The sequence below is a fragment of the Engystomops pustulosus genome, chromosome 6 (genome assembly GCF_040894005.1).
Source record: "Engystomops pustulosus chromosome 6, aEngPut4.maternal, whole genome shotgun sequence".
In the NCBI taxonomy this organism is placed as follows: Eukaryota; Metazoa; Chordata; class Amphibia; order Anura; family Leptodactylidae; genus Engystomops; species Engystomops pustulosus.
In genome coordinates this window covers 39,501,179-39,526,009 of record NC_092416.1, presented here as the reverse complement: position 1 = coordinate 39,526,009, position 24,831 = coordinate 39,501,179, and the positions used below count along the sequence as shown (strand labels likewise).

The 24,831-nt window shown below is 46.7% G+C and overlaps 2 protein-coding genes across 2 annotated transcripts in view; both read left to right on the top strand.

Annotated features, from left to right (window-relative positions):
* LOC140134943 (uncharacterized) overlaps nucleotides 1-24,831 on the top strand; it is a 238,955-nt gene that overhangs the window by 34,093 nt on the left and 180,031 nt on the right. The gene's annotated exons all lie outside the window — the stretch shown is intronic.
* Nucleotides 9,225-24,831, top strand: part of SIK3 (SIK family kinase 3) — a 69,905-nt gene continuing 54,298 nt past the window's right edge. The window contains exon 1 of the mRNA XM_072155786.1: nucleotides 9,225-9,425. Coding sequence (XP_072011887.1) covers nucleotides 9,273-9,425 — 153 coding nt within the window. The 5' untranslated portion in view covers nucleotides 9,225-9,272. The remainder of the gene's footprint in view (nucleotides 9,426-24,831) is intronic.

Below are 24,831 nucleotides of genomic sequence, written 5' to 3'. Positions count from 1 at the left end.
TATACACCTCCTGCTATATATTGTCCCTCTCATGAATTTATATACACCTCCTGCTATACATTGTCCCTCTCATGAATTTATATACACCTCCTGCTATATATTGTCCCTCTCATGAATTTATATACACCTCCTGCTATATATTGTCCCTCTCATGAATTTATATACACCTCCTGCTATATATTGTCCCTCTCATGAATTTATATACACCTCCTGCTATATATTGTCCCTCTCATGAATTTATATACACCTCCTGCTATATATTGTCCCTCTCATGAATTTATATACACCTCCTGCTATATATTGTCCCTCTCATGAATTTATATACACCTCCTGCTATATATTGTCCCTCTCATGAATTTATATACACCTCCTGCTATATATTGTCCCTCTCATGAATTTATATACACCTCCTGCTATATATTGTCCCTCTCATGAATTTATATACACCTCCTGCTATATATTGTCCCTCTCATGAATTTATATACACCTCCTGCTATATATTGTCCCTCTCATGAATTTATATACACCTCCTGCTATATATTGTCCCTCTCATGAATATATATACACCTCCTGCTATACATTGTCCCTCTCATGAATTTATATACACCTCCTGCTATATATTGTCCCTCTCATGAATTTATATACACCTCCTGCTATATATTGTCCCTCTCATGAATATATATACACCTCCTGCTATATATTGTCCCTCTCATAGATTTATATACACCTCCTGCTGTATATATTGTCCCTCTCATAGATTTATATACACCTCCTGCTATACATTGCCCCTCTCATTAATGTATATACACCTCCTGCTATATATTGTCCATCTATTGTGTAAGATTCCTGTGTGGATTGATTATGCATTTTTTTAATACTGGTTTTTACCTCCAAAGTTGACAAGTGTTTTTGTGATTTAGTCAATTTTCAATTGAAAAATTATGATTTTTAATTTTTTTTAAGTGTTGGTATTTCATGTTTAGCAGCCTTGTTATTAGTTAGCAAGTTGCTTTAGTGAACTGAGATGACTCTTTCATCCAGCAGGGGGCGCTGCTGTGTCAGTGTCGGCACATAGTAACATTGTTTGGGGCTCAATGTTAGCTGTTGTTTCAACAGATGGCCATATCCGTTAACTTTGGGGCTACGGAAAGAAACCCCTCCTCCTTTTTGCTGATCCACGCCCATTGCCCCATCCGCAAACATCGACCTCAAATCGCTCCCACATAATGTAATGTGGCCAACACCCTATGGGCCTATAGCAGTGATGGCGAACCTTTTAGAGACCGAGTGCCCAAACTGCAACCCAAAACCTAATTACTTATGGCAAAGTGCCAGTACGGCAATTTAACCTGAAAACTGACGGTTTAGTTTAGAATCAATTTACACAGGACTGCCTGAGCTCGGATTCCAGCAGTCCTATACACACTGAAACGCCACTTTTACACCATTTTACATCACATAAAAGAGTAATAAAAAGTTATCAAAAGGTCACGCAGTCCTCAAAATGGTAGCAATGAAAACAACGGCTCATAAAGCAAAAAAACCCAAATCTCCCCAGCTCCGTGCACTAAAGTTATTAGCGTCACAAGATGGCGAAACTATTTTCTTTTTCGTACACTGTTTTAATTATTGAAAAAGTATTAAAACACAATAAAACCTACAAATCTGGTATCACTGTGATAGGACCGAACCAAAGAATAAAGGAGACAAATGATTTGGAGCGCACAGCGAAAGTATTAAAATCTACAGCTTCCCAGTACACGACATGGAATAATAAATGAGAAGTAAAATATGTTACGCAAAAAATAAGCCCTCACACAGGTATAAATATACAAATGCACATATAAATTTATAATCTAATATGCATATACATAAATACATACATAGAAATACATGTTACTTACTCTTTGGTTGTCCAAGGTGGCGGCCATGCTGGCGGGCAGAAGTTCAGGTGTCTGTTGTTCCGGGGGGGTCAGTAGGGTAGATGGGCAGAGGGTGGGCGGCCAGAGTTAGGGCTGGGGGGGGTAATGCAGCATCTGGAGTTCGGGGCAATGGGGTTATGAGGCATGAGTTCCAGGAGAGGGGGTGATGCGGGGCAGTGACCGGAGTTGGGGGGGGGGGGTTTAGTGAGAGCGGCCGGAGTTCGGCAGGCAAATTGCAGTAGTGGGCGGAGTTTGGGCGGGGGGGGTAGGGGTGCGATAGCGGCTGGGGTTCGGGCGCGGGGGCTTGTGGTAGCGGCGCAGTGAGTTTTAGGGCCGGTTGCTTAGTGGAGGGGACGGGCGGGAAATCAGCCTCCTGCTGATCTATGCCCCGTGGATGCGCTGAGTTAAAAAAAAAAAAACTCACCTCAGACTCGGCGTTCCTCCGGCTGATCACTGCAGCGCACACAGAGTAAGGTGCCCAGCGCTGGCAGCGTAATGACATCATTTCGCTGCCAGCGCTGGGACGCTTACCGTCTTGTGCGCTGCTGTGATTGGAGTGACAGAGCAGGAAGTGTCAGCACCCTGCTCTGTCATGGCCGTTAGCAGTATCGGAGCGCAGCTCCGATACTGCCAGCAGCCATGACAACCAGGTGTGGACAGTGGTTGTCCGCACCTGGCAGTGGTTAGGAGGATGGGGCGCGTGCCAGCAGTGAGGGCTCTGCGTGCCCTCTCTGGCACGCGTGCCATAGGTTCGCCATCGCTGGCCTATAGAATACCCCTAATGCAACTCGGCAACATATAAAACCCCTCTTTAATGTTATCCTTCCTTTACATTTGGTTTTCCACTTTTATTTATCTCCCTTAACTTACACGTAAAACTATCTTTACTCCTACCCCCACCGCTCATTATGTGGTGTGGCCCCTGTTCTCTGCCCCCCCCCCCCCCCTTATACTGTAGCCTCCTGTCCTCCATCCTCCTCATGTGGTCCCTGTACTCCAGCCTCCTCTTTCTGTCCTCCATCGTGCTCTTTCTGTAGCCTCCTGTCCTCCATCTCCCCTCATATGGGTTCATACATACCCCAGCACCATGTGTTTTTATGGATCAGGCCCCCTCATGCTGTGACGTAACTACTGCCAAGGCAGCCGGGGCTCTTGAAGTTAAGGCCCCTCTCTTTGTGTCCCTGCTGAGCCATGGCCCTATGATGATAAAGTTTGTGTCCCTACTGAGGTACTAGGCCTGGCCAGCCCACCTCTGTGTCACCCAGGTCCTACCTTTTTTCTTCTTTGAGGCCGAGGTCATGAAGTCACATGACCCCCGACCCGACGCATGACGTGCTCTGAGAAAAGGTGCTAAGTGACTCAACACAGAAAGGATCCTTCATCCTTCCCACGCTGGCAAGTCCCTCTGCCTTTCCTCTACAAGAGATCAACGCTGGAACCATTTGGAGGTGAATATCACAGATGCATGCACCCTTATATATGTGTATATATATATCCAGGCTTGTACCCTTATATGTATTTGTATGCATATGCTGTATGGTGTGTATATACTGTGGCTTATTTACAAAGGATGTAGGTTTCGTCGGACTTTGCACCGTTTTCGGGATTTGCACAGCTTTAACAGGTATTTAACAGAGGTTTGCAATGGGATTGTGTCACAGGTGATCAGCTGCGCTGGCTTTTTGCAAGTGAAAATCGAGGGGGGCGGGTCGTTGGATATTCGACTGATTCGGACTGAGCGCAGAATTTAGCTTTCAAATTGTGTTGCAAGACAATGAACTTACATGTACCGGGAAGAAGAAGGTGAACTCCGGCTGACCTGAGCGGGGAAGCAACACATGTATGTGATGTATGTGTAACTACATGTATACTGTGAGTGATATGTATTGGAATCTAAGCACAAGGTTTTCGGAGTCTTGAAAAAACTGGCGCTGCATACTGTCCAAGTGAGTTAAAAAGCAATGTCTTTATTATATTTTGCTACGCGTTTCGATCCTGTACTAGGATCTTCTTCAGGCAATAAAAAGAGGGTGTTTTTTGTTTATTGCCTGAAGAAGATCCTAGTACAGGATCGAAGCGCGTAGCAAAATATAATAAAGACATTGGGCAGATTTACTTACCCAGTCCTGTCGAGATCCAGTGTCGCGTTCTCAGACGCTGATTCGGGTTCTACCGGGATTCACTAAGGTCGTGCGCCCGATGTCCACCAGGTGTCGCTGCTGCGCTGAAGTCCGCCGTAATTCACCTTCTTCGCCTCGGTGTATGTGAGTGCCGTTTTTGCGACACAATTTATTTTTTTTAAATACCGCGGTTTTTCCGAATCCGTTGGGTTTTCCGATGGCCATGCCCCCGATTTCCGTGGCATGCATGCCGGCGCCGCTGCGCCACAATCCGATCGCATGCGCCAAAATCCCAGGGCAATTCGGAAAAATTCAGGAAACCCGACGGCAAAACCCGATTCGGACCCTTAGTAAATGTGCCCCATTGTGTGTGATATGTGTGATGGATGTTTAACTACATGTATAATGTGCGTGTAACTACATGTATTTTCATTACTATAAAAATTGTAGATTCACACTGAAGGCAGCAAAACTATGAATTATCACATGAGGAATTATATACTTAACAAAAAAGTGTGAAACAACTGAAAATATGTCTTATATTCTAGATCATTTTGCTTTGCACACTCTTGGCTTCTGTTGATGAGATACAAGAGGTAGTCACCAGAAAAGGTTGTCACATCACAGGTGCCCTGACAGGGGTAATAAGTGGGATTTCTTGCCTAATAAACGTGGTTGGGACCATCAGTTGTGTTGTGCAGGAGTCAGGGGATACACAGCTGATAGTCCTACTGAATAGATTGTTAGAATTTGTATTATGGCTAGAAAAGAGCAGCAAAGTAAAGAACAACCAGTGGCCATCATTACTTTAAAGTGCTACAAAGAAACTGGGTCACATGAGGAAGACCCAGGAAAGGAAGACCAAGAGTCACCTCTGCTGCGGAGGATAAGAGTCACCTCTGCTGCGGAGGATAAGAGTCACCTCTGCTGCGGAGGATAAGAGTCACCTCTGCTGCGGAGGATAAGAGTCACCTCTGCTGCGGAGGATAAGAGTCACCTCTGCTGCGGAGGATAAGAGTCACCTCTGCTGCGGAGGATAAGCGTCACCTCTGCTGCGGAGGATAAGAGTCACCTCTGCTGCGGAGGATAAGCGTCACCTCTGCTGCGGAGGATAAGAGTCACCTCTGCTGCGGAGGATAAGAGTCACCTCTGCTGCGGAGGATAAGAGTCACCTCTGCTGCGGAGGAAAAGAGTCACCTCTGCTGCGGAGGAAAAGAGTCACCTCTGCTGCGGAGGAAAAGAGTCACCTCTGCTGCGGAGAAAGAGAGTCACCTCTGCTGCGGAGGAAAAGAGTCACCTCTGCTGCGGAGAAAAAGAGTCACCTCTGCTGCGGAGGAAAAGAGTCACCTCTGCTGCGGAGGAAAAGAGTCACCTCTGCTGCAAAGGATAAGAGTCACCTCTGCTGCGGAGAATAAGAGTCACCTCTGCTGCGGAGAATAAGAGTCACCTCTGCTGCGGAGAATAAGAGTCACCTCTGCTGCGGTGGATAAGAGTCACCTCTGCTGCGGTGGATAAGAGTCACCTCTGTTTCGGAGGATAAGAGTCACCTCTGCTGCGGAGGATAAGAGTCACCTCTGCTGCAGAGGATAAGAGTCACCTCTGCTGCAGAGGATAAGAGTCACCTCTGCTGCAGAGGATAAGAGTCACCTCTGCTGCAGAGGATAAGAGTCACCTCTGCTGCAGAGGATAAGAGTCACCTCTGCTGCAGAGGATAAGAGTCACCTCTGCTGCAGAGGATAAGAGTCACCTCTGCTGCAGAGGATAAGAGTCACCTCTGCTGCAGAGGATAAGAGTCACCTCTGCTGCAGAGGATAAGAGTCACCTCTGCTGCAGAGGATAAGAGTCACCTCTGCTGCAGAGGATAAGAGTCACCTCTGCTGCAGAGGATAAGAGTCACCTCTGTTTCGGAGGATAAGAGTCACCTCTGTTTCGGAGGATAAGAGTCACCTCTGTTTCGGAGGATAAGAGTCACCTCTGTTTCGGAGGATAAGAGTCACCTCTGTTTCGGAGGATAAGAGTCACCTCTGCTGCAGAGGATAAGAGTCACCTCTGTTTCGGAGGATAAGAGTCACCTCTGTTTCGGAGGATAAGAGTCACCTCTGCTGCAGAGGATAAGAGTCACCTCTGTTTCGGAGGATAAGAGTCACCTCTGTTTCGGAGGATAAGAGTCACCTCTGCTGCAGAGGATAAGAGTCACCTCTGCTGCAGAGGATAAGAGTCACCTCTGCTGCAGAGGATAAGAGTCACCTCTGTTTCGGAGGATAAGAGTCACCTCTGTTTCGGAGGATAAGAGTCACCTCTGTTTCGGAGGATAAGAGTCACCTCTGTTTCGGAGGATAAGAGTCACCTCTGTTTCGGAGGATAAGAGTCACCTCTGTTTCGGAGGATAAGAGTCACCTCTGTTTCGGAGGATAAGAGTCACCTCTGTTTCGGAGGATAAGAGTCACCTCTGTTTCGGAGGATAAGAGTCACCTCTGTTTCGGAGGATAAGAGTCACCTCTGTTTCGGAGGATAAGAGTCACCTCTGCTGCAGAGGATAAGAGTCACCTCTGTTTCGGAGGATAAGAGTCACCTCTGCTGCAGAGGATAAGAGTCACCTCTGCTGCAGAGGATAAGAGTCACCTCTGCTGCAGAGGATAAGAGTCACCTCTGCTGCAGAGGATAAGAGTCACCTCTGCTGCAGAGGATAAGAGTCACCTCTGCTGCAGAGGATAAGAGTCACCTCTGCTGCAGAGGATAAGAGTCACCTCTGCTGCAGAGGATAAGAGTCACCTCTGCTGCAGAGGATAAGAGTCACCTCTGCTGCAGAGGATAAGAGTCACCTCTGCTGCAGAGGATAAGAGTCACCTCTGCTGCAGAGGATAAGAGTCACCTCTGCTGCAGAGGATAAGAGTCACCTCTGTTTCGGAGGATAAGAGTCACCTCTGTTTCAGAGGATAAGAGTCACCTCTGCTGCAGAGGATAAGAGTCACCTCTGTTTCGGAGGATAAGAGTCACCTCTGTTTCGGAGGATAAGAGTCACCTCTGTTTCGGAGGATAAGAGTCACCTCTGTTTCGGAGGATAAGAGTCACCTCTGTTTCGGAGGATAAGAGTCACCTCTGCTGCAGAGGATAAGAGTCACCTCTGTTTCGGAGGATAAGAGTCACCTCTGCTGCAGAGGATAAGAGTCACCTCTGCTGCAGAGGATAAGAGTCACCTCTGCTGCAGAGGATAAGAGTCACCTCTGCTGCAGAGGATAAGAGTCACCTCTGCTGCAGAGGATAAGAGTCACCTCTGCTGCAGAGGATAAGAGTCACCTCTGCTGCAGAGGATAAGAGTCACCTCTGCTGCAGAGGATAAGAGTCACCTCTGCTGCAGAGGATAAGAGTCACCTCTGTTTCGGAGGATAAGAGTCACCTCTGTTTCAGAGGATAAGAGTCACCTCTGCTGCAGAGGATAAGAGTCACCTCTGTTTCGGAGGATAAGAGTCACCTCTGTTTCGGAGGATAAGAGTCACCTCTGTTTCGGAGGATAAGAGTCACCTCTGTTTCGGAGGATAAGAGTCACCTCTGCTGCAGAGGATAAGAGTCACCTCTGTTTCGGAGGATAAGAGTCACCTCTGCTGCAGAGGATAAGAGTCACCTCTGCTGCAGAGGATAAGAGTCACCTCTGCTGCAGAGGATAAGAGTCACCTCTGCTGCAGAGGATAAGAGTCACCTCTGCTGCAGAGGATAAGAGTCACCTCTGCTGCAGAGGATAAGAGTCACCTCTGTTTCGGAGGATAAGAGTCACCTCTGTTTCGGAGGATAAGAGTCACCTCTGTTTCGGAGGATAAGAGTCACCTCTGTTTCGGAGGATAAGAGTCACCTCTGTTTCGGAGGATAAGAGTCACCTCTGTTTCGGAGGATAAGAGTCACCTCTGTTTCGGAGGATAAGAGTCACCTCTGTTTCGGAGGATAAGAGTCATCTCTGCTGCGGAGGATAAGAGTCATCTCTGCTGCAGAGGATAAGAGTCACTGCTGCTGCGGAGGACGAGTTCATCCGAGTCCCCAGCCTCAGAAATCGCAGGTAACAGCAGCTCAGATTAGAGACCAGGTCACTGCCGCACAGAGCTCTAGCAGCAGACACGTCTCTACAACAACTGGTAAGAGGAGACTGGGTGCAGCAGCCTTCATGGTAAATTGCTGCTAGGAAACCTCTCCTGAGGACAAGCAACAAGCACAAGAGGCACAGGGAATGGACATTAGACCAGTGGAAATCTGTGCTTTGTTCTGAGGAGTCCAAATTTGAGATCTTTGGTTGTGCGACGCAGAAAAGGTGAATGAATGTTTAGTAGGACCATCATTTATTTTTTACCTATTGGACCAAGAAGGAGAGTGATGGGGCCTACACCAGATGACCTGACCTCCACAGTGACCAGACCTGAACCCAATCCACATGGTTTGGGGTGAGCTGGACTGCAGAGTGAAGGCAAAATGGCCAACAAGTGCTGAGCATCTCTGGGAACTCCTTCAAGACTGTTGGAAGAACATTTCAGGTGACTACCTCTTGTATCTCATCAAGAGAAGCCCAAGATTGGGCAAAGCAGTAAACACAGCAAAAGAACCTACAATATAAGATATATTTTCAGTTGTTTCACACTTTTTGTTAAGTATATAATTCCTCATGTGATAATTCATAGTTTTGATGCCTTCAGTGTGAATCTACAATTTTTATATTCATGAAAATACAGAAAACTGAGTCCAAACTTTTGGTCTGTACTGTATCACACACACAGTATACATGTAGATACACACATTACACACAGTATACATGTAGATACACACATTACACACAGTATACATGTAGTTATAGTTATACATACATTACACACAGTATACATGTAGTTACACATACATTACACACAGTATACATGTAGATACACACACATTACACACAGTATACATGTAGATACACACACATTACACACAGTATACATGTAGATACACACATTACACACAATACATGTAGTTACACATACATTACACACAGTATACATATAGTTACACACAGTATACATGTAGTTACACACAGTATACAGTACACAGTATACATTACACAGTCCACAAGCCTCAGTGCTGCCCCCTATCTCTTCCTCCTCCCCCGTTCTGTCTTCCTCCCGCCTCTCTCCTTTTGCTGTCGTCAACAAGCCCCGCCCCGTGACGTCAGGCCGCGGTGTCCGCCGGTCAGACCGGGACTCGCTCGCACAAGATGGCGGCTACTGTGCCCGGGGGTACCGGGACCCAACTCCCGCCGCACCGCTCAGCCCCGGCCCGGATTGGATACTACGAGATAGACAGGACGATCGGCAAAGGCAACTTCGCGGTGGTCAAACTGGCCACGCACATCGTGACACGGGCAAAGGTAACTGGCAGTGCCCCGGGAGGCAGAGAGGGAGCAGCACCGGGGGAGAGGGGCATCCATAGGAGAAGCGGGGGGGACCCCAGGGGTGGTGATGGCGCTGCCGGTGTGTGACATCCAGGTGAGGAGCGGCCTGTATACGGGCACTGCCACCGCTGTCACATGGAGGGCATTGCAGGAGGGGCACCGGCTGTGTATACTGTATATACTGTGTGCCCTGGCTGTGTATACTGTGTGCCCTGGCTGTGTATACTGTGTGCCCTGGCTGTGTATACTGTGTGCCCCCGGCTATGTATACTGTGTGCCCTGGCTGTGTATACTGTATATAGTGTGCCCTGGCTGTGTATACTGTGTGCCCCGCTGTGTATACTGTGTGCCCCGCTGTGTATACTGTGTGCCCCGCTGTGTATACTGTGTGCCCCGCTGTGTATACTGTGTGCCCCGCTGTGTATACTGTGTGCCCCGCTGTGTATACTGTGTGCCCCGCTGTGTATACTGTGTGCCCCGCTGTGTATACTGTGTGCCCTGGCTGTGTATACTGTATATAGTGTGTATATTGTGTATACTGTGCGCCCCGCTGTGTATACTGTGTGCCCCCCCGGGGTATATGCTGTGTATACTGTGTGTACTGTGTGCACCGGCTGTGTATACTGTATATACTGTGTACCCCGGGGTATATACTGTGTATACTTTGTGCCATACTGTATATACTGTGCATACTGTGTGCCATACTGTGTATACTGTGTGCCATACTGTGTATACTGTGTGCCATACTGTATATACTGTGTGCCATACTGTATATACTGTGTGCCATACTGTATATACTGTGTGCCATACTGTATATACTGTGTGCCATACTGTATATACTGTGTGCCATACTGTATATACTGTGTGCCATACTGTGTATACTGTGTGCCATACTGTATATACTGTGTGCCATACTGTGTATACTGTGTGCCATACTGTATATACTGTGTGCCATACTGTATATACTGTGTGCCATACTGTATATACTGTGTGCCATACTGTATATACTGTGTGCCATACTGTATATACTGTGTGCCATACTGTATATACTGTGTGCCATACTGTATATACTGTGTGCCATACTGTGTATACTGTGTGCCATACTGTGTATACTGTGTGCCATACTGTGTATACTGTGTGCCATACTGTGTGCCATACTGTGTGCCATACTGTGTGCCATACTGTGTGCCATACTGTGTGCCATACTGTGTGCCATACTGTGTGCCATACTGTGTGCCATACTGTGTATACTGTGTGCCATACTGTGTATACTGTGTGCCATACTGTGTATACTGTGTGCCATACTGTGTGCCATACTGTATATACTGTGTGCCATACTGTGTGCCATACTGTATATACTGTGTGCCATACTGTGTGCCATACTGTATATACTGTGTGCCATACTGTATATACTGTGTGCCATACTGTATATACTGTGTGCCATACTGTGTGCCATACTGTATATACTGTATATACTGTGTGCCATACTGTATATACTGTGTGCCATACTGTGTGCAATACTGTATATACTGTGTGCCATACTGTATATACTGTGTGCCATACTGTGTGCCATACTGTATATACTGTGTGCCATACTGTATATACTGTGTATACTGTGTGCCATGCTGTGTATACTGTGTGCCATGCTGTGTATACTGTGTGCCATGCTGTGTATACTGTGTGCCATGCTGTGTATACTGTGTATACTGTGTGCCATGCTGTATATACTGTGTATACTGTGTGCCATGCTGTGTATACTGTGTGCCATGCTGTGTATACTGTGTGCCATGCTGTGTATACTGTGTGCCATGCTGTGTATACTGTGTATACTGTGTGCCATGCTGTGTATACTGTGTATACTGTGTGCCATGCTGTGTATACTGTGTATACTGTGTGCCATGCTGTGTATACTGTGTGCCATGCTGTGTATACTGTGTATACTGTGTGCCATGCTGTGTATACTGTGTATACTGTGTGCCATGCTGTGTATACTGTGTGCCATGCTGTGTATACTGTGTGCCATGCTGTATATACTGTGTGCCCCCGGCTGTGTGCCATACTGTGTGCCATACTGTATATACTGTGTGCCATACTGTGTATACTTTATATACGATGTATACTGTGTGCCATACTGAGTATATACAGCCGGGGCACACAGTATACAGTGTACACATGGAGGGCACTGCAGGAGGGCCACCTACTGCCATACTGTATACTCTGTGCCCCCGGCTGTGTATACTGTGTGCCCCCGGCTGTGTATACTGTGTGCCCCCGGCTGTGTATACTGTGTGCCCCCGGCTGTGTATACTGTGTGCACATGGAGGGCACTGCAGGAGGGCCACCTACTGCCATACTGTATACTCTGTGTACCCCGGCTGTGTATACTGTGTGCCCCCGGCTGTGTATACTGTGTGCACATGGAGGGCACTGCAGGAGGGGCACCAGCTGCCATACTGTGTATACTGTATACTCTGTGTACCCCGGCTGTGTATACTGTATATATGTGTATACTGTATAAATGTGTATACTGTTTACCCCGGCTGTGCATACTGTGTACCCCGCCTGTGTGAATGCTGTGTATACTGTGTACCCCGGCGGTGTATACTGTATATACTGTGTGCCCCCCGCTGTATATACTGTATATTGTGTGTATACTGTGTGCCCCCCGCTGTATATACTGTATATTGTGTGTATACTGTGTGCGCCCTGCTGTGTATACTGTATATACTGTGTACCCTGTCTATACTGTGCGCCCTGCTGTGTATACTGTATATACTGTGTGCCCCCCCCGGTGGTGTATACTGTGTGCCTCCCGCTGTGTATTCTGTGTGCCCCCCCTGGCCACAGATATATACATTTGCCTCTGCTCCCGGCTGTAGACATTAGGACGCTTCTATATACTGGTGCTACCTGCTGGGATGGATTGTGTATAGGGAGATGTACACGTTGGGAATGACAAGTTTGGGCCCCGGTGCCGTATCTCTTGGATCTTGTGGCAATGTGTCGGGTGTCTCTGAGCTCGGTCCAGTTGTGTGCACTGCCTCCTGTGGGTCACTTGTGTTTTCTTCACTGGTCCCAGATGATGGTGAAAGGCTCAGGTTGAGCTTCTACTTTCGCAGTTGGATTCTGTTGAGTCTCTGATGTGTAAATCTCCATATGGGTCACCTGAAGCGTGCTTAGGGGCAGCACATGGGGATGACATCCTGAACATAATGTCCTTGTCTGTATGACGAGCTCTTCTGGGGGAACCCAGTGATGCTAAATGTATTTTCCTGGTTCAGCTGTGACTACGTCTTACTATTATCCCATAAGCGTTACTATCTGGCTACATATCACCTGGATGATTCCCCTGCCTGTCTGGTGGGGGGCTTGTTGACAAGCTACACCATCAGGGGGCCACTCACTTATCACATGGAGGAGACACAGATCTGGAGTCCAGTTTGCCTGATACGTTCTTCCTCCACAATTTCAAGACCTCATCTGTAAGGTTGGACTTGAGCGGCTTTTATAGTCCAAGAAAATCGTGGCTTGTGCCGTGGCCACATTACTTGGACCATTCACTGCTGTGTACACCCCCCCCAGACTGGACTGTGATTGGTTGACAAATTTTGCCAAGTGGTCAATGTTTGTGGCCTACGTGTCTACAGTGTGTAATCCTTTACCGAGCCGCATGGCTACACATACAGTCCATGTGGCTTCCGTGCAGGTACACAAACAAAACTGAAGGCCTAAACTTGTCCCAAGCCCTTTAAGAGTCACATGATTGTGTTACCTGTAAGCGCAAACATAGGCCCCTTGCACTGTAACATATGCGAACAGCCGTGCACAGAAGAGAGGAGGTATCACTCCTCACCCCTCCCCTCTCCATAGAGAAGTGCAGGGCTGGTGCCGTAGTACGGCGAAATATAGGTGAGACAACGTGTCCACACCGCGCCATGATCGGAGCTTATAAGGGTCTATGGGGACCGATATACGTATCGTTCATGTGCTAGGGGCCATAAACTGTATGTGATAAGCTGCAAACGTGTGCAGTAGTGAAAAACGTATTTATCTATCCATCATAATAAACCAGGGGCACTTGTAGACCCAGGCACTGTGACTGAAGTAATCTTCTTATATTTGTTATCCATGGCCTCTTTCCTTCTAAAATCAACTATTATAATGATGCTAATGAGCCTGAAGAGCTTTGGGGGAGTTACCAGAGCCCCTCTGTGTTGCATATTCATAGGCAAAAAGTAGGGGGGAGGGAAGAGTGCTAAGGGAGCAGGGTGGAGGGGAGAAGCAGTGTAGTAGCCTGTGTAGCTACAGCATGGAGGAGCTCTGGTAACCCCGCCACCCCCCCACCCCCCCACCCCCCCGAGCCCATCTTGCTTACTAGCATAATTAGAAGTTGATGTTAGAAGGAAGGAGGCCATGGATAACACATATAAGAATATTTAAGTTTCCTTCTCTTTTGGCTAAATATCTGGAGAGCCCCCCCGGTGATGTCGGGTCTCTCCCCCTATTGTAGTATCTGTGATGGGACATGTATATTTGTCATACAATTCCTTCCTAAATATTGACATGTTGTAAATGGCGTGAAGTACCTGCGGCGTTTCTCTTTCGGCGTTTGCTCTCTAAGTACATGCGGTTATGTGCCGCGGAGGGTTTGATTCTGCTCGGCTTGAATAGATCTTGGCTCGGAGCTGTGACTTGTGGTTAATGTTCTTGCATCATGTCCTCAGGTTTCCAGGGTCTTGATGTAGTGGCAGTATATGACTGAGGATGTAGGACGAGTCATTCATTTTTTGCAGTGATTTGGTACACCCCAGTTATTCTCCGGAGAACAATTAGACCCTTTGCCGGAGGAATTTTTGAGAAGTAAATGGAAAAGGGCCTATTCCTGAGAGGAAGTATCACTCAGTGTGTGTGTTGTAGTAGGGAACGTCCCTGTTTTGGATGTTTCTATGGTGTGGGGGGAAATAACCTTTTTATTTGAATTTCCTTGACTTTGTTAAAGGGATTGTCCACTTTCCACAAATAAATGATATTGTTTGCGTAATGAAAAGTTATACAATTTCCCCTTGCACTTTCTGTATCAGTTTCTCGCAGTTTTCTACATCTCTGCTTGCTGTCATTCTATCCGAAGCTTCTATGTTTACTTCAAGGGGATAGAAATCTGTCCCTGGTCATGTGATGTCACACAGGTGCATGCATCGTTATATACCTGGTCATGTGATGTCACACAGCCGCACGCCTCGTTATATCTCTGGTCATGTGATGTCACACAGGCGCACGCCTCGTTATATCTCTGGTCATGTGATGTCACACAGCCGCACGCCTCGTTATATCTCTGATCATGTGATGTCACACAGGCGCTCGCCTCGTTATATCTCTGATCATGTGATGTCACACAGGCGCTCGCCTCGTTATATCTCTGGTCATGTGATGTCACACAGGCGCTCGCCTCGTTATATCTCTGATCATCTGATGTCACACAGGCGCTCGCCTCGTTATATCTCTGGTCATGTGATGTCACACAGGCGCTCGCCTCGTTATATCTCTGATCATGTGATGTCACACAGGCGCTCGCCTCGTTATATCTCTGATCATGTGATGTCACACAGGCGCACGCCTCTTTATAACCCTGGTCATGTGATGTCACAAAGCCGCACGCCTCTTTATAACCCTGGTCATGTGATGTCACAAAGCCGCACGCCTCGTTATATATCCCTGGTCATGTGATGTCACACAGGTGCAAGCCTCGTTATACCTGGTCATGTGATGTCACACAGACGCAAGCCTTGTTATATCCCTGGTCATGTGATGTCACACAACCGCACGCCTCATTATATCCCTGGTCATGTGATGTCACAGAGGTGCAAGCCTCGTTATATACCTGGTCATGTGATGTCACAGAGGTGCAAGCCTCGTTATATACCTGGTCATGTGATGTCACGCAGCCGCATGCCTCGTTATAACACATGGCTCTGATTACTCTGATATGAGTTGTGCACCTGTGTGACATCCCATAAACAGGGACAGTTTATCCACTGGAAGTAAACAATAAAGCTTCCAATAGAAAAACAGCAAGCAGAGATCTAGAAAACCGTGAACCATTACTATAGATATTGATATTATTATCTAACTTTATACTGCACAAACAATAATATTTAACTGTTGAAAGTGGACACCCCCTTTATTATATCGATGTGTGTTTGGCAACCTCCACCAATTGGCTACTTCCCATAGTTGGTATAGGTATCGGTGCATCAATACGGGGCTCATCTGCAATACCAAGCACAGCCACAGTATAATGTATGGTGCTGCACCTGGGGAGAGGCGAGGAGACCACAGGACTTGTTGGAGGTTGTTTACTACTGCCTCCCTGTTTGGGGGTTCTCTTCTCACTAAGTGATGGAGCAAACAGGTCAGGCATGGGTCCTTCCCAGTGCCTTATTCTTCTGATCCGTAGCAGAGGAGCATCACTACTGAGCATGTACATAAAGTGCAGCCACATTCATTTTAACCTAAAGACAGGAACAAGGGGGCATAACCATCAGCCAACAGGCCACATGCAGTCTATGCAGCCTCAAGTTGCGTCCGGCACCCCGCTGACAATCAGATTGCAATGAGTACGTCCAAAACTGATGAAAGCATTCATTGGTGCAGGAAGCCGGGTAGCGGTGAGTGTAACTGAGAAGTTCTCACTGCTCCTGGGTTCTCTCCTGCCGCTCCGGCTCTGTGTCCTCTTTCCTGATGCTGGTTGTATGAGTCAGGATAAGGACACAGTAGAGCGACCCCAGGAGCAGGAGAGGTAAGTATTTGTCAGCTGTACTGTACTGCTCTCTGGTCCTCTCCTGCTCTTTCAACAGTTCAGCTCCAGATGCTGGCGCATACAACCATTGGAAGGAGCCCAGAAAGGAGAGGGCGTATTTATTTTTGTCTGCTCTGGGGTTCTCCAGTATTATTATCATTGTCTGCTCTGGGGTCTCCACTGTTGTCTGCTCTGGGGTCTCCACTGTTGTCTGCTCTGTGGATCTCCAGTATTATTATCATTGTCTGCTCTGGGGTCTCCACTGTTGTCTGCTCTGAATATTTGGTAGCTGGGGTGCCATTTCTTGCTGTACTGTGGCATTTATCATTTTGTGCTGTACTGTGGTTGTTGGTTCATCTAGGGTGTCGGTTACTGTATGGCCCTTGGACCAATAAATGCCGTTCAGTCCGGGCCTAAATCCTGAGATCAGGAACAGAACAAACATTTAAGGGTTTGTTTTATCTGGACACCAGGGGCCTGGGACCCCCATTGTCCTGCAGTGAATAGATGCGTAGGGATCGCTCGTGTTTCCTACTTTGGATGCTTTTTCTTTACAGATTTCATGCCATCTCTGAAGATTGATGTTGCGGCGCGATTAGACTTTTCCATCTCATATTTGGTCGGCAGTAACTTGTATTTTGTGAGTAATATTTACCAGGAATGCCGAGCAAAGCTTTTAGCCAGCTGAAAGCAAATAAGGGTATTTTAAGTGAGCGATCCCAAACTTTGCTGCGCCTTGTGATTATATCCTTCCCTCGGTGGCTGTCTTAGAATAGTAAGTGTTGTGATAGATTTTTCAGGCTCTGCCCGTCTTGCGTCTCTTCGGCTGTGCTGCCTTCTTTTGGCTTGGTTATATTCTCCGACTTTCATCTTGTGAATAAGGACAATATTCCTCTGTAATATTATATATTGTTATAAGCGGCGCAGTCGGGGAGTCGTGTCTAACGAGCATCATCTGCAACCAAAAGGCAAAATCTGACTGTATGTTAGGTACATATAGTCTTGTTCTCTTTTGATCTGTTTTAAGGGGTTGTCCAGAGGTTGAAAAACATGGCTGCTTTCTTCCAAAAACGGCGCCAAAACTGATGGTGGGATAGTGTAAAACTTGGTCATGGGTGGTTTTCCGAGTGGTGGAATTACAAGAACAGGGGGGAGCATTGTACCCCTGTCGTCTGCTCTGTTCATCTCTATGGGACGGAGATGGCCACATGCAGTATTCGTCTGCTTCTGTCAATGTCATAGATAGTGAATGGAGCAGCAGCGCACACGTCCAAACTACTGCTTCAGTCATTTAGGGTACAACGGACCCCACATTCTCGTAAACAACAAGTTCGGCGACATGTTGTGACTGGACACATACATCCCTCTACCCTACATTGTGATATGTCACTTCAGGGTCCTGTACTTGGCATAGTGGGGGTGCCATGTTCTCATGGCTGGGGGTGCTCGGCTATGGGGACGTTTGCCATCACCTTGCACAGGTCACATGTGTCATGGCCGCTCTCGGAGCTGTGACCATTGAGGTAATGTGTGAGCGCTGGCAGCACTGAGCCCCCATGTTATGTAAGGTTACAGTATAACATGTGTGTTCTGCCTCCGGACACGCTCATGGAGCTATCCGCTTGTTTTCCTGTTTGCCACGGGCTGCCCGGAGCGGCGGTGCACTGAGTACGGATGAGAGCTTCCCAGTCTTTGTCTCTACAGCCCATGCCAGACTACGGGAAACAAGGGAGGCATTGACTGGAATTCATCTAATAGAGCGTGCACAAAGCCTGCCATTATGCCAGCTTCCTGCAGTACCTAAATATTAGGTGGAGATCCTGGTTACATTTATCTGTGGAACAAGTTACATTCATTTTCTCTCTTTCTTGCGCCGAATCCTTTCTTGTACTTTAGTGGGGAATTTCACATGAAACACGAGGTAAGATCTCGGTTTAAAGCAACCCTCAAAATTTGACAAACGTTGCCCACGTTGCGCTCCGGGGGGAGATTTATCAGAAGAGATTAGATCTGTTATAGTTACCAATGGCAACTAATCAGAGCTCATCTTTCATTTTCCCACCAGCTGTTTATAGTATTAAACCTGGGCTCTGATTGGTTTCCATGGGCAACTAGAACAGTTTTACCTCCGACACTTCTGACAAATCTCCCCCTTTGGTGTCTGTGTTGCATTCTTTATCTTGCCCTGTATATTTCCTTAAAGGGGTTCTACAAACATTTAAGTTATTTAACCACTTGAGTCACTTGGGGTACTCGGCATTTCGGAGATCAGGGTTCTTGTTTTTACTAATTGATGTTAGCTTTAGTATGTGTACTAGCGCTCTACGCAATAGTATGGTAGCGTTGAAAATTGCTCAGCACACCACTTGGGTATCTCTACCACTGTGCGCTCAATTTGCACCGCTACCATACAATTGAATGGTTGCTCCGCTGCCCAATTCCCCACAACCAAGTCTTTACAATCAGTATGTTATTCCCTATTCTGTGGATGGAGGATAACATAAGTAGTTGGTACAACCCCTAAATGGTCACTAACTTCTGCAGAGGAGTCAGAGACCTGCCCCCTCCATTGTCTCAGATGGAGCACTGGAGGGGATGTATTTATGACTTAAAGGGATTGTCTGGAGGATGATAATCATGACTTCTTTGTTCCAATAACAGCTCCAAGCCCTCCCATGGTTAGTGCTGGTATTACAGCTCAGATGTATAGGGATGAACGGAGCTGAGCTGCAATACCGGTACAAACCAGGGTCAGATGTGGCGCTCTTTTTGGAAACAGAAGCCATGATTTTCATCCTTTGAACATCCCTCGGCTAAGCTGGAGAAGTCTTGGCCAATATGTATCTGAGGAAGTGAAGAATTGCTTTAATAAGGAAAATCAAATTTGGTGATTTCTACAAATGGCTCTTGTACAAAGACTGATTGTTACACACCCGTTTGCTAGTTCAATATCAACAGCTGCAAACGTCATGAACCAAATAACACGGTTCCAGCTTCTCTTCTTGCTGCTCCTCTGTTTACAAGCAGCCAACGTGTGACCACTAATTCCGGGCCCCCGGGGCCAGCACAGGTCCACCACATCCAGACAATGGAGCGTCCACATTGTGTCACCGGAGGAAAGCAGCAACCACAATTACTTGTAACGCTTGTAGAAAATGGGTCCATCTGAATTTGCCCCAAGCGTTCAATCTATGAGTAGAGATCCATCTCTGTTTCCTCTGTTCAGTGATGGCACAAAGTATGTACAGCCCCTTCAAATGCAAAGGTTTTATGAGGTATTGGGACATAATAGCAAAACATCTGGTGCTTAGAAGGTCTAAAATTTAGGTTTATTGAACAACAACATATGATTGATTCCAAAATACTACATACACTTCATCGGAAGGCGCCCAGCTCCTTTGGCTTTATAACAATTGTATCCCCTCCAATTGTTCTCCTGGCCAATCACAACCATGGTTAGTTACTAGTTTACTTTCGCACATGTGAACAGCCAATCCGGAAAATGAAGGGCTATCAGCTGCTATGGGGCCCGTGGTGTATTGGGTCTGTATATGGTATTGTGTGTGTTTGCTGTGTGTCTGTATATGATGCATGATTGTATATGGTATGTATGTGTGTATATGTATATATGTATATACTGTATACTGATGAAATGGTTTGGCAATGGCCTTCCCGTATTGACAAGCTGTATCATTTGCTTCTCTGTCATCACTCTGGTTGTCTTTGATCCTTGGCCTTTTGGCTGCCAGAACTTCTGCTCATATAGAAGTGGTCACACTGGCAGGTCATCAATTTACATACCTTTTCCTTATGGAGACGTGTGTATTCTGGCCTAGTTTTTGTCGATGCTAATAATGACATAAGATGAGATGTCACGTGGCGTTGGCCTCCTCTTCTTTTCCACATGACTGTACATCTGTTATGTAACTGGGGGATGAGTCTTGTGTGACATGTATGAGCGCACTGGAGGCTTTTCATTACGATTCCAGGCATCCCACAGATCTGTGACAGCACATGCGGAGGACGGAGCAGAGCCGGACACTACAGCTGTTGCCTTTGGCTTCTCCATGAGCCGGTGTCAGCTGATGGCCTGTATGAGCCTTGTACACACTTCACACAGACTCATTTGTGGAGGCTTTTTTTCTTTTTCTGTGGTCGTCTGTGAACTTGGACTATCATTGATGGGGAGAAATATGAGGCATACCAATGATCTCATGGGTGTAAGACCTTGCATTCCTCTTAAATACAAAGCCGGGTTTCTTGCAGTGACTGCCGTCTTGTTTTTCTTGATAAGTGTGTTTAAACAGGAGAATGGTGCCTGCTTGTTCCTACCGAGCTCTGACTAATGTGACACGGAGGGGGCTTCACAGGGGGACGGGTTCACATGAAGCAGATTTGTTCTATACTTCTGACTGGGCTTGGAATAACCCCGCTCCGATGTTCTGGTCTCATCTTCGTGTCCCTTACTATAGATTCTCTTAAATACAGTTTTCTGCATCATTGACCCAAAGTAGTATACAGGCGGTCCTCTACTTAAGAACACTCGACTTGCATACGACCCCTAGTTACAAACGGACCTCTGGATATTGGTAATTTATTGTACTATAGCCCTGGGCTACAATGATCAAATGTGTCCGTAATGAAGCGTTAGTGATAATCCTGATTCTTATGACAACCCAACATTTTTAAAATCACAGAGACCAAAAAAGTTCTGGCTGGGATTACAATGATAAAGTATACAGTTCCGACTTGCATACAAATTCAACTTGAGAACAAAGCTACAAGACCCTATCTTGTATGTAACCCAGGGACTGCCTGTAAAGGTAAAAAAAATAAAAAAAATCCTATTGTCCATTCATTCTAGTAGTAGCCTTGACTTACCCCTCTCCCTGATATGAGAGCACTTCTTAAAGGGGTTGTCCGCCCTTTTGAAATGGATTGCACTTCTTCACACAAGGGTTTTGGTTTTTACACCCGACAGTCGTTACTCTGTAGCTGGAGAGATTCGCCCGAAATACTTGTAGATTATACCTAGAACATCCGAACATCCGGGGTTCTGTGCATCTGCATAGCTGAAATCCACTGCCTATTTTAATGATATAGGACAAGATAAGTAACCCTGTTGACCATTGTGTATATTTGGTTCTAAAAACCTGATAATTTTGACTCCCACGTCTAGGATCTTTTGGACATTATCTGTAAGACGGACCACGTTGTATAGCTCTTTTCTGTGGAGGGTCTATGAAATACTTATTATTTTTACTTATTATTATTACTTATTATTATTATTTTTACTAGTGACTACTGAATCTCAAAGGACATCTACCATCAGTTTAATAGAGTTATAAAAGTTATGATAATTACCCTCCGGCGCACAGGCTTTGTCGTGCGAGCGCCTCAGTGAGCCTAGTATTTTAATTTATGCACTCCCCCCGTAGCGCTAGCGGTACCGCCCGTCACCTGCTCTGTGTTTGGTGTTGGGGGGGGGGGGCGCTGATGGCAGGGAATCTGTCAACAGTTTTGACCATACAAAGCTGCAGACGATGTTCCGCATTGTCCCTAGAGTTCCGTGTAATCAGACCTTGGTGACCAAGACTGAAAAGTGAATTTATAATCCAGCTCTTGCAAAGACTCTGGGTGGGTCTTTGAGCCTGAAGAGCTTTCTGCTCTCTATACTGTGCTGCTTTACAGCCTCTCTCGGTAGAAGTGCTACTGGTAGGTGCTATATCAGGAATTTGGTTGTATGGTCACAGCAGTCACTCAGAGCAGAAGGGAGGGGTGTGGTACAGCTCATTGTAAAGAGCAGAAAGCTCTTCAGACTAAAGGACCCGACCAAAGCCCTTGGGGGAAGTGCACATCTGGATTGACAGGTCCCTGCTACTTACTACAGACACAGAAGTATAGTTACACAGATCTATGCAGCTTACACCTACCACTGTCTGCAGTTTATTATTGTGAAACGCGATGATAGAAATGAGATATGCAGGTCCCCAAGCAAGAAGAAAGCGTCTCTGTAGCGCCACCCATTGAGAGTCGCTATTCAGTGTCCATTCCTTACCGAAATTAAAAAAGATGGTGGCAAAGAAATTCTTGTCTCACTTGTCCTGTGATAGTGGGATTACCGAGACCTGCTATTAGGAACTAGACATGATCTTCACTTATGTGGTCCTAGCAAGTCTGTCCGTATTATGTGAGGGGAAGTGCACAAACTATCTGCTTCTTTGAGGGCTTGTTCACACAGATTTGGGCACGTCATATAAAATGGACACATTATGGCTGTCTGAATTAGCCCTATCACTCTGAGTCCTCTAATGAATCATCCTTTCGTTGTAAATAACACTTTCTGACACTCAAGGTAATATCTTGTGGATGGAGGTCTCCAGGGATGACATTAGAGGTCTCCGGGGGACTCTCCTAAATTAGGCAGGTGGTGTAGTCATTATTCTTCAGCAGCCATGTAAATAAGCATCGCTTAGAAAACATTTCCTAGAAGATGAATCCTCCCACCCCTCCATATACCAGAGCTTTAGGGCCCATAGGTGTTGTTGGGGGTAATAATACAGCAGAGGTGGGTATATTGTTGAAGGGCGGCATATAATACGAAGAGAATCTGAATCAAAAAAGTAAATGACCTCAGATGGGTAATAGGGTATACCGTATTTTTTGGACTATAAGACGCACATTTTTTCCCCAGAAGATGGGGAAAAAACTGTGGTGCGTCTTATAGTCCGAATGTACAGTGGAGAGTGCCGGCGTCTCAGCCCTCCACTGCAGGAGAGAATGGAGGACGGCACATGGCAGTAAGCGCAGGGGCAGTGCTGAGCTTGGCTCTAGCAGCACACTGCTCTGAGCTCGGCTCCACACACAGCTGCTGCCTCTTAGTTTCTATGAGCAGCGGAGCTCGTGCAAGGCACACAGACTGTGACACCACTTCCAGGTTATCAGATGAAGGGAAGCAGAAGCCACGCCCCCTCAGCACGGAGCTCTCACTGTGACTGATGCCGGACAGGTCACTGTCTTCTGCCAGAGTCCCAGCTGCTCGTGCTGCAGGGGCATCAAATACCACTAAAGAGGGGACAGGACCTGTGACCAGTACTGGAGTCTCTGCTCCTGTGCCTGCTGTGCTGTGCTCACAGGTGTGTGAAACTGAACAATTCCCAAACAGTGCTTGTACAAGGTCACAGAAGCTTACAGTCTATGTCACCTCCTGTGTCCTCCTCTTCATAGATTGTAAGCTCTGGGGGCCATTGTACAAGCATTGTCACCTCTTGTGTCCTCCTCCTCATAGATTGTAAGCTCTTGTGACCGTTGTACAAGCACTGTCACCTCCTGTCCCCTCCTCCTCATAGATTGTAAGCTCTTGTGTTCATTGTACAAGCACTGTCACCTCCTCTGTCCTCCTCCTCATAGAATGTAAGCTCTTGTGTTCATTGTACAAGCATTGTCATCTCCTGTGTCCCCTCCTCATAGATTGTAAGCTCTTGTGACCATTGTACAAGCATTGTCACCGCCAGTGCCCCTCCTCCTCATAGATTGTAAGCTCTTGTGACCATTGTACAAGCATTGTCACCGCCAGTGCCCCTCCTCCTCATAGATTGTAAGCTCTTGTGACCATTGTACAAGCATTGTCACCGCCAGTGCCCCTCTTCCTCATAGATTGTAAGCTCTTTTGACCATTGTACAAGCATTGTCACCGTCAGTGCCCCTCCTCCTCATAGATTGTAAGCTCTTGTGACCATTGTCACATATACAGCCCTGGTAACGCTTGAGACCCCCTGACTACGTGCCAGCATAAATCTATCTAAAGAGCCATAATTCCCATCACTAATTCTGCCCCCAACACTGGTTGGCTGAGCTTGGTGCTAGCCCATCAGTGTTGGGTCAAAGGAACCACACACCTAGCGACCACCAAGTGTTCTGTATAGAGCTGAATCTGACAGAACACTTGTACTGTCAGCACGGGAGTCATCCTTCAGCACCAGGTAACAGTGTCCCATAAAATGTCCCCTAATAAAGTCTCCCCATTAATTCTTCCTGAACACAGTACACTATTAAAACTTCACCAAATGTCACACAATGACCCCTATTAAAAGTATCCCATACACAGTCCCCTTAGGCTACATTCACATGAACGTAGCACGTACATAGCACGGCGGGCATACGTTGATGCCCGGGAGAGGAGGAGGGGGTGAGGGCTGCTCATCCCTACCCCTTTCCAAAGAGAAACATGGCTGCACCGCCCGTAAGGCGCTGCTACTTTACTGTTACTTTATTAAATATTTTAGCACACTATTTGGGGAAAAACACATGTTTTCTTATTTTTACACCTCTAAAACCTAGGTGCGTCTTATGGTCCAGTGCGTCTTTTAGTCCGAAAAATACGGTAAAGTATATTCCTAACTCATTGGACAGGAGAGTCTATTGTACATCTATTTTGATGGACCAGTTAGTTGGGTGTATACAACTACTCCTGCAGTGCCATAGGAAATTAACTGTATGGCAGTGGGCATGCTTATAGGGAATGATCTGTATGGCAGTGGGCATGCTTATAGGGAATGAACTGTATGGCAGTGGGCATGCTTATAG